General features: G+C 41.4%; 2 protein-coding genes across 2 annotated transcripts; one reads left to right on the top strand and one right to left on the bottom strand.

Annotated features, from left to right (window-relative positions):
- Nucleotides 1-205: 205 nt before the first annotated feature.
- On the bottom strand, nucleotides 206-3,346 carry LOC140800159 (putative leucine-rich repeat receptor-like serine/threonine-protein kinase At2g24130). Its single transcript, XM_073154823.1, has 2 exons — nucleotides 685-3,346; nucleotides 206-609 (listed from the first exon to the last, which is right to left on the bottom strand). Exons 1-2 carry the CDS (start codon nucleotides 3,344-3,346, stop codon nucleotides 206-208), a joined length of 3,066 nt encoding a protein of 1,021 aa, XP_073010924.1.
- A 3,714-nt stretch (nucleotides 3,347-7,060) lies between these two features.
- On the top strand, nucleotides 7,061-8,285 carry LOC140800343 (uncharacterized). Its single transcript, XM_073155081.1, has 3 exons — nucleotides 7,061-7,224; nucleotides 7,320-7,371; nucleotides 7,827-8,285. Exons 1-3 carry the CDS (start codon nucleotides 7,096-7,098, stop codon nucleotides 8,054-8,056), a joined length of 411 nt encoding a protein of 136 aa, XP_073011182.1. The 5' UTR covers nucleotides 7,061-7,095; the 3' UTR covers nucleotides 8,057-8,285.
- The last annotated feature ends 1,093 nt before the right edge of the window (nucleotides 8,286-9,378 follow it).

The raw sequence follows: 9,378 nt of genomic DNA, 5'->3' as shown, positions 1-9,378 counted from the left end.
ACCTAACTTTTGAAACCTTTCCAAGTATAGTATATGTTTGAATGATAAGGATAACAAACTTTTATATAAATTTCTCAAAGTGGTCACTCCATTAAAGAATTATTAACTCAAAGAATTAGTAGACAATGCACAAACAAATCATTAGATTAGTACAACATAGATCCTCCACATTGGACCGAGATCTTCTTGGTCTTATTTAAAAATCTCAGAACGACGAATCTTGTGTGGAGCAGCCATCACTAACATCGGCACCGTGCTTCGCGAGGTCTTCTTTTAAGACGGTAATCTCGTGCGCGACGTCGATCATGGTGGGCCTCAGAGAAGGAGAAAATTGCGTGCAGACGACACCGAGCTCGATCAATTCGACCATCATGTCTTTCTTTAACTTCTGGTAGTAAAGAGAGCTGGCTGATGGTGAGTCTTGCAATGGTGCTTGTGAAATAATAGTCTCAATGTCATGGGGGTAGTGATTCTTAACCCAGTCATGCAGGGTTAATCCCTCATGGAAGATTATATTAGTTGGTCTCTTCCCTGAGATCAATTCTAGTAGTACAACTCCAAAACTATACACATCTCCCTGTATTGAAGGATGACCTCCTAAGCCATATTCTGTGTCAATGAATCATGTTAAAATATGTAAAAAGTTATAAAGTTGTAGGAGAAGTCTAAAGTTGTTAAACTTACCAGGAGCAATATAACCAACAGACCCTTGCAATAATCCAGTAATGGAATTGCATGGAGTACTCGAATCATGGATGCTGTTGTTCTCATCTCCAACCTCTCTCACCAACCTTGCGATGCCGAAATCCGAAACAACTGCAGTCATGTCTTTATCAAGAAGGACATTGCTAGGCTTTAGGTCACAGTGAACAACCCTAACAGGAGAATAGTGGTGCAAGTAGGCCATTCCCTCAGCTATGTCACTTATGATGCTAAGCAACTGAGTCAAGTTTAATCCATTGGTTGGTCCATTAGGAGGGTACAGATAGCTATCTAGGCTCCCATTTGGCATCAGCGGAAGAACAAGAGCTTTAAAATCTGGTCTGCTGCATGTTGTGATTACTCTTATCAAGTTCCTGTGTCTAGTCCTCTTGAGCACTTGGCATTCCCTCTTGAAGCTCCCTGAGATCTCGCTTCCATTCTTCGGATCCAAAACTTTCACGGCGATCCGCGTTTGATCTGGCCGCAACTTTCCTTCGTACACATGCCCGAATCTCCCCGCGCCGATTAGGCTAGATTCTGCGAATCCTCCGGTGGCTTCGACAAGCTGTCTGTATGAGATTCTTGGATGGTCCACCTCCTGCTGCTGGCCTGAATCAGCTAGCATCGGACGTCGAAAGGTCGGTAGACGAGATGCTGCTCGCGATCTCCTCGTGGCCAGGCATCCGAAGTGACATAATACCAGTGGAGTTCCGATCAAGGTGAGAATTACTGGCAGGAGAATGAGCAGACGAAGATGAACTACTCCTTTTGTGTTGCATGTGTTGATACCGACTATAGACCCGCATAGGCCGGGGTTCCCGAGGAAGGCGTCCACCGTAAGCGAAGCAAAAACTCCGTCGGTCGATATTTCACCGGAGAAGTTGTTGAAGGAGACGTTTAACTGTTTGAGTGATGCGGATGCTTGTAAAGACTCCGGCAAGCTTCCTATTAAGCTGTTTGAAGACACATCAAGGGCTTGGATGTATGGAAGAGCTCCAATGGAGTTAGGGAGAGGACCTATCAAGGCATTGCCGGAAAGGTTGAGGAACTCGAGTGCGATGCAGCCTCCGAGTTGTGGAGGAATCACGCCGGAGAGCCGGTTCACCGACAAATCCAATGCCAAGATCATATCCATCTTGCTAAGCTCTAATGGTATTGGCCCCTCCAAGAGATTGCTAGACAAGTTTAAATAGAGCTTCAAGCTGCTTAGCGCTGCTACATCTGCAGGAATTTGGCCTGTCAACCTATTGTAAGAAAGGTCTAAGATCTCCAAGTTGATGCAATTGCCAAGACTTGGTGGTATGGGCCCTGAGAGCTGGTTGTTGTGGAGCATTAGCCTCCTCAGTTGAGTCAAATTAGAGAATGTATCAGGAATAGTGCCAGAGAGCCTATTCCCAGAGAAATCAAGAAGACCCAAGTGAGGGATCTCTCCAAGAGAAGGTGGTATCCCACCTGAGAGCAAGTTGTTCAACAAATAGACTCTCTCAAGCTTCCTCAACCTTGATATATCTGGAGGGATGGTTCCATTCAAGTAGTTGTTTGATAAGTTCAAGTAGGTGAGATTGACAAGGTTGGATATGTTAGGGGGAATTGGACCAGAGATGATGTTCTCTTCTAAGTGGAGTTGGCGAAGTTTCGGTGAAAGATCGCCGACGAAGGACGGTAGAAATCCGCCGAGATTGTTTCCGGCGAGCTCTAGCTCTTGCAAGTGAGAGCAATTCCTCAAGGAAGCAAAGAATGGGTCGAGGTTAGTGTTGTTGTCATGGGTAGATAGGTTGTTGTATGAAAGGTATAGGTATTGGAGTTCTGGCATCTTATCAAAAACATCAGATGGCAACTCCCCATGGAGATAGTTCGACTCCATGTCTATCCACTTGAGCATGGAGGAGTTGGAGAGGGAGGCCGGAATCCGGCCGTCGAGATCATTCGACCATAGAAGTAGGAACCTCAGGTCGGCGAGCCGGCAGTGGCCGGCGTAAGGGATTTCGCCGGCGAGGGAGTTGTTAGAGAGATCAACATACTGCAAAGAAGTGCAGTTGCAGAAGAGGGTCACCGGAATGCGGGAGGACAGGAGGTTGTTACCTAAATCAAGATACACCAACTTGGGAAGAAACCCTAGCTCCGCCGGGATCGGCCCGGCTAGGAGGTTGGTGCCCAAGCTCAGCTGCTTTAACCTCCAAAGAGCACCGAGCTCGGCCGGAATGCTTCCGGTGAAGAAGTTATCAGAGAGGTCCAGCACCGCGAGGAAGGAAAGATTGGCAATCGCCGGCGAGATCACGCCTCGGAGTCCGCACCCGCTGAGGACCAGTTGAACTACGCGGCGCTTGACCGGGTGGCACGTGACGCCGGTCCAGTTGCACGCGTCGAGGGAGCCCCAGGTCTTCATGGTTCCTCCGGGGTCAGCAGAGACCCCGGAGGCGAATGACAGGAGAGCAGTTCGGTCGACGCTGGACGAACCGACGACGATCACAAAAAGGCAAAAGTGGAAGAGGATGAGAACAAACTCCAAGAATTTAGCCATGGTGGTGGTGGTGGTGGGGGAGAGGGAGAGGGAGAGTGGTTGATAGCAATGGTTGCTACACCTCCTGGGTTTTAAGGGTGGCAAAAGGGACGAGGAGGGTGGCTGCCTAATTGTCGTTGACATAGCCGTTACATTTGGCGCCAAGGATTTGACCCTGGAAAATTGCTCGGTGCCACGTCGGCACCGTTGGATTTGAAAGTGACATCCACGTCGTATGGACCCGAACTTCTCGGGTGGGATTATGGCGTGGGGGTTAGAGGAGATAATAGTGGATTACAGGCGAGTTAGTACTAATACGGATTAGGCTGGTTGGGGGAGGTATATTTTAAAAGTGGTGACGTGGCAGCTCGTAGTGCTTGGGTAGGGGATCTTTGTCGGATTTGATGGCGAAGTGATGATGATGGGGGGAATAAAGAAATGAAAAGATTGTGATGTAATCTCACGGTAGGTTTGTTAAGAAAGCAATCACATTGGGTTATGGTTTCAAGGGGTAAATCTAATACGTGTCATTGTGTCAATCAATTGGAAGGGTCGGTTTCACGCTTTGGCGTTTCGTGTTGTCTTCTTCTTCCATAGTTAACAACCTTAGGCGGCTTGGCGCCACCTAATACGCTAATGTGTTTATAAAGTGGAATTAGCTTGCAAATTATTGGGTTTCTTCTCCTTTTTTTTTCTCAATAAATAAAATAAAACTAAAATGATTAAGCTAGCATAACCAGAAAAAATATGGTGATAAATAAGTATGATATTTATTATTTTTTAAATTATAAATGGATTGATCTTAATTATTACACAGATCGTGTTCTTTTTTCTTTTTATTTCAACCATTTAATTTGAAATCGACCCATTTGAGTTTAAACAGTTAACCACGTCAACTCATTCTATTAGTCTATTAACTAAAATAACCAATGTATAAAACGGATTAATATACATATATAGATAACCCATTTAGTAATAAACGGGTTCATGGTTGTGTTTAATGTTTCAACCCGTTTATTAAACCTGATCCGAAGCCTATAAAATTCGAAATCTTTGGGATGCGGTAGCGCCAAAGAGGAACCCTTTGACCTTCCCTCCCTCCCGGAGAATTGGGTTTCTTCCATTCTAGAGTTTTGATTCGACTCCGTAGACGCTCCGCTTCGCCCATGCCGCCTCGTAAATATCGAAATCCCTCCGCCAAGAAGGGTAAGAACGGATTCAGATTCTCTTGGAGTTCTTGCGATATGAATCCAAGTGGTTCTTTTTCTTTCTTGGTTCTCTGTCAGCGTGTGATAATTGGTAGTATTTCTTTTATTTTTGATGGCTAGTTGAGTGCAACCATAGGTTGGTTGTGACATGCAATGATGAAGCAAATTTCATTATTAATTCAACTTTTGCGCCTCTGAGATGTTTAATTCTTGCATTAGGATTAGTCTACTAGAATTCTCTACACTTCTTTGCTGGAAATTGTGGCAGTACAAGCAAGGAATCATTTATTTTTTTTACTATTGGTTGTGCAGACAAGAATAGGTTTTAGGGATTTCTTGTGCCTTGCGGCCAAGAAGAACCGATTATTACTGTCAGGGTTATTGATTGTTAAAAAAAACAGAGCTTTCTTATAGGATATTTATAATGTAAGTAGTAGTTTATTTCAAGTGGCAAGCCGCGAGTGTATTTATATTGGATCAATTAATGTAGTCGTGCATTTTATTCGAATGACTAGATGAACTGATACGAAGTATCTGTTATCCAGTTAATTATATTTGTAATTTTCCCATTATTATATCTTGTGCTATGTGCTTCTTTCCCATAGAACGCATTTAAACTTGGTTACCAATTCCATTAATTAAATATTTTTCCTTTACTAGTTCTTGTGTCATTTCTTAATTTACTACAGGGAAATATTTAAGGTATGGTTAATCACATCCACATGGAATCAATCAACATGGTAGCTTACTTGTATTTCTTGTTGAATTACTAAATCCATGTCTACCAAATATATTCCTAGACAAGCTATACTAGGATCTACCTTTTATTTGGGGGCATCATTTGAGTTTACAATGCTGATGGATCGCATGACAGAAAATGTTCCTCTTCGTCATTGATTTTAACTTGATCAGACTGATTTTTCTTCTCTAGCTATTGACTTTCTTTTATCCTCAAATAGAAGAACATAACTGTCAATAAATCATTTCCATCAATCTCATGATAATATGTGCCCAATCTTTCTTATGCAATTAAACCTGTTTTTATCTGCAGAGATGGATCATTCTCTAAAGATACTACTACCTAATAACCAGATTTTTCCTATTTTCATCTGTTAAAAACCTATTTTTAATTGGTAAGAATCTGGTCCATATAGTTCTTAATTTGTCATGGCTGGTTGAAAACAAGATCCAAATATTGAAGCTAAGCATTTGGATATTGGTCAAGAACAAAAGTCCTGGATGACTTACTTTTGTTACTGTGCTACATGTGCTAATCCTGCCTTAAGGTCAAGCATGTTCATCTTACCTACATGAGTCTGGATTATGCTTTCGTAAGGCTTATTTGTCCATCATTTACTAGACACTGAGAATCTGGCGGTACTTCCTTTATCCTTGTATTGAGCTGCAAATATCATTTGTCCACAATAAAGATGGGTTCTTCAGAATGTTCTTTCAATATTAGCTACTTACTAGATCTGCTGGAAATCCAAATAAGCAATATGCTTTATCCTTCATTCATCATGATAACAATTTTGAGCTGCTACCTTGACCAGCTAAGCATATTTAACTTGATTTTGGCAAGCATACTAAATGTTTCCTCAAAGTATAATTGAGCCTAACTAGGTTTACAAATTGTAGCCCGGTTGGACACGCATCTCAAACCAGCTGACTCCCGCTGAAGCAATTGTAGTGGCTCCGGCACCTATTGATTTTGCACCTTCTGATATCTCTATTTGTTTATGGTTTAAGGATCTCAAAACTTTGCATAACTTTGGAAATTGTTCATCTTTTTTCCTCATATGTTGATCAGCTTTAAAGTACAAGCATTATCTTTAATTTGACTTCCATAAACTGTATCTTTTTGTCTCATTTCATTTTAATGACCATGCGAGTTCTTCTTAATATGTAATTCTTGTTTTTTATTAAGAAAATATGAGCACTGGTGCTATTTAAACCCCAATAAGATATACAAATTTATTTTGGTTGGTCATACTTGGTGCCATTTATTCAGTGACATTTATGTTGCTGCATCATGCTCTTGCAGCTACTGAGGAAGGTGGCCAAGCTGATCCATCTGGAAGTGGACATGCTGACCAAACTGTATGCCGCTGTGTTACTCGAGCTCTCAGTCGGGCTTTTGCAGTTATTTTTCCTCCTTCCGGAGACGAAAGTTCTCGTGGTTCAAATGCTGGCCAATCTGTGAATTGCTGTTCTACTCCATCTCTTCCAGCTATTAACCCTGCTGCTCAAGCTGGCCCATCTTCCTGTGGACTGACTTCTCAATCCGATTCAGATCGCCAGAATGCTCGTAAAGAGACTTCATCTAGCAGCAGAATTACATCCTTTCGAGCCTTTAAAGGTTCAACAATACAACAATCCACCACAGCTGCTCTTAATGTTCCTTCCGAAGGTATCTACAAAACAATCTCACTCTTCTCATCTGCTGCTTCTAGTTATCAGAATTATTATTTGCTTTAGTTTACAGGTAAAAAAGGTGCAACTAGCATGAAACATGGTGTTCAATTTCCTCATGAGCTTGGTAACTCACCATCCAAGAAATGTCAGGCTAAAAAAGGAAAATACACACACAATGTTTTAACAAAGGAGTTTGCAACTAGCATGAAGCACCATCGAAAATTGGCAGCTAAGATTGATCGTTCACCATCAAAGAAATGCAAAGCTTTTATGAAGATCCCAACTAGTGCAGCTGATGACTATGCTAGCATATTGAGAGTAGCCAACTCACAGCTGCATCTGCAGACACAGCAGTTGCAAAAGATGGATGGAACACTTCTGGCAGCCAAGAAATACCAGGTAAATGAAAGAAATTTGAGAAATGTTTGAGAAATGAAAACCCCGCCAGTACATCTTAGGATTATGCTAGTAATTTGACAATGTCCTCCTTACAGCTGCGGGAAAGGGAGCAGCAAACACACCAAACTGCTCACATTGAAGGTCCAGGTATGTCTAAAATCATCCTTTTGTTTTCCATATAATTGTAGCAATTTGATGGCCAAAAGAACTTTCTGGATACCCTTGTTTAGTTGCAATAGTGACTATCTCTATGTCCATTCAACATTGCAAATATGAACCTAGGTTGGAGATGGAATAAATCTATGTAGGATATTCTCTTATGACACTCATGAAGATGCATATGGGCTTGAGTCATTTAGGTCTAAGACGTAGACTTGAATTAAATGGAAGATAAGCATGTGGTTTAAAATTTATATCCTACTACTATATATAACCAGCATGTTCTCTAAAAGCTTAAGATTGAACGCCATCTCTTATATTCCAAAACTGCTAGCAACTTTGATGTTATTAAACCTATCAATATAATTGGAAAAAAATATAGTAGTGTGCACTCTTTTATTCTTTCATAATACTGACAAGTGCTTGTTTGAATGTAACTCTAGCTTTTGACCTTTTTAACGATCCACCACCTGAACCTATGGGAGAGAGGTGTGAGCTATGCAGAATTGATCTTGCATTCAGACCTCTGGGATCTTTAGACTCCTACAACAGAGACATTCCAGTTGTTGCAGTCTTACCTTGTGGTCATGCTTTTCATGACAGTTGCTTGGAAGGAATTTCTAACCGTACAAATCCCTCTCAGACTCCTATATGTGTCTGTTGTCTGGACTAACGTAAACAGGAGTTAAGTTTCCTCATTGGCGTTCAGTTACCTGACCGATTTTTGTAACTCTTTATTGCGTTTCCCCCGTAAAGTAGGCACACAATTGTTTGAGGGAGTGAGAATTTAGGTGAATTCTTGTTATAATGTCAGCTAAACTGAGATACTGAGTGCTCTGTAAATTTGCTTCCATGTCTTTCCCTTATACCATACTGTGCTGTAAAATATTGTTAAGTTTGTAGATGGCTCACCCACAGTATAACTAGCTCAAGGCTTTCATTTCCTATATTCCATTCTTCTACTTTTTCTAGCCTTGCAATCCAGATTCATTATATGGCCACTACTTCCGATCTCAGGGAATCATATCATCTAGTGCTTTTGGTATCTTTTTGGTGAAATGTTTGAGGATTGAGTACTCAATGATGTGTGGTTCAGGTCATGAAAATAGACTTTCCAGTGATGAGAGTAAAGACCTATGTGCACCTTGCACTCTCTGGTCTCTATGTCAGTCAGGAGTATTGTGCAATAGGTTGGCTTAATGATGAGACACTACTAGTTTGGTAGAGCAGCAAAAGTTTCATGAAAGGAACAAAATAGGACAACCAAGAGCACCCTCTATCTTTGGGACATGAAGGCCTTCTTCATCTTTTATTGGCACCATTTTCCAGTTCTTAGTTGTCCTCTGGGAATGTGAATGTGAAAAAACTTATCCCATGGTCATGACTTAGTGAATGTTTCATCCGAGCGCTGCTTAGTTGGTCTAATAATTAGCCTACGCACTTGTAATTATGAAACAAATAAATTCTAAGCAATTGGAACGAATGGGTTGAGATTAAATTGGAAAAAATGATGGTGGAAGTTACAGGGCGATGATCAAATCTATCTCTGGAAAGATCACAGTCTCACATCTTACTATTGCAGGAGAATTCAGCCTTTGCTTGTTCCTTCATCTGGATGGGAGTTCTAAAGACCAAGGCATCCTTCCTCATCGGGGGTCAATTACTTAGTGGGAAATGGAGAATTTATGGATTAATCCTGGACAGATAGATAGGCTATAGACACTTCTCTTGGCACCCCTATTCCCTTCAGTCCACCAAGCTTTCAGCAAAAGCAGCTAAAGATATTCAAGACACCTCGCAGATATTCATAATCTACTCAAATATAAACAACTCACAATGGATAGAGACTGGATTACATGGAGATTTACTCCCCAAGGAAACTACACTATCAGATCCCATTACAACTTCTTATGCGATTGGGTTGGACAACAAGAACATGATTTGGAAACTCACAATCTCTAACAAAGTTAAGGTGTTCCCATGGCTAACAAACCT

The sequence above is a fragment of the Typha latifolia genome, chromosome 13 (genome assembly GCF_019914945.1).
Source record: "Typha latifolia isolate L0001 chromosome 13, TyphaL0001v2, whole genome shotgun sequence".
Classification (NCBI taxonomy): Eukaryota; Viridiplantae; Streptophyta; class Magnoliopsida; order Poales; family Typhaceae; genus Typha; species Typha latifolia.
The sequence above is the reverse complement of the archived record's forward strand: the minus strand, read 5'-3'. Positions and strand labels throughout refer to the sequence as shown.

Excerpts from the sequence above, each read along its gene's own strand:
- LOC140800343 (XM_073155081.1), top strand. The coding sequence starts at position 7,096 with ATGAAGATCCCAACTAGTGCAGCTGATGACTATGCTAGCATATTGAGA. Across the intron at positions 7,225-7,319 it reads TGGCAGCCAAGAAATACCAG|CTGCGGGAAAGGGAGCAGCA; the intron begins GTAAATGAAAGA and ends TCCTCCTTACAG. Across the intron at positions 7,372-7,826 it reads TGCTCACATTGAAGGTCCAG|CTTTTGACCTTTTTAACGAT; the intron begins GTATGTCTAAAA and ends ATGTAACTCTAG.
- LOC140800159 (XM_073154823.1), bottom strand. The coding sequence starts at position 3,346 with ATGTCAACGACAATTAGGCAGCCACCCTCCTCGTCCCTTTTGCCACCC. Across the intron at positions 610-684 it reads TGTTGGTTATATTGCTCCTG|AATATGGCTTAGGAGGTCAT; the intron begins GTAAGTTTAACA and ends TCATTGACACAG.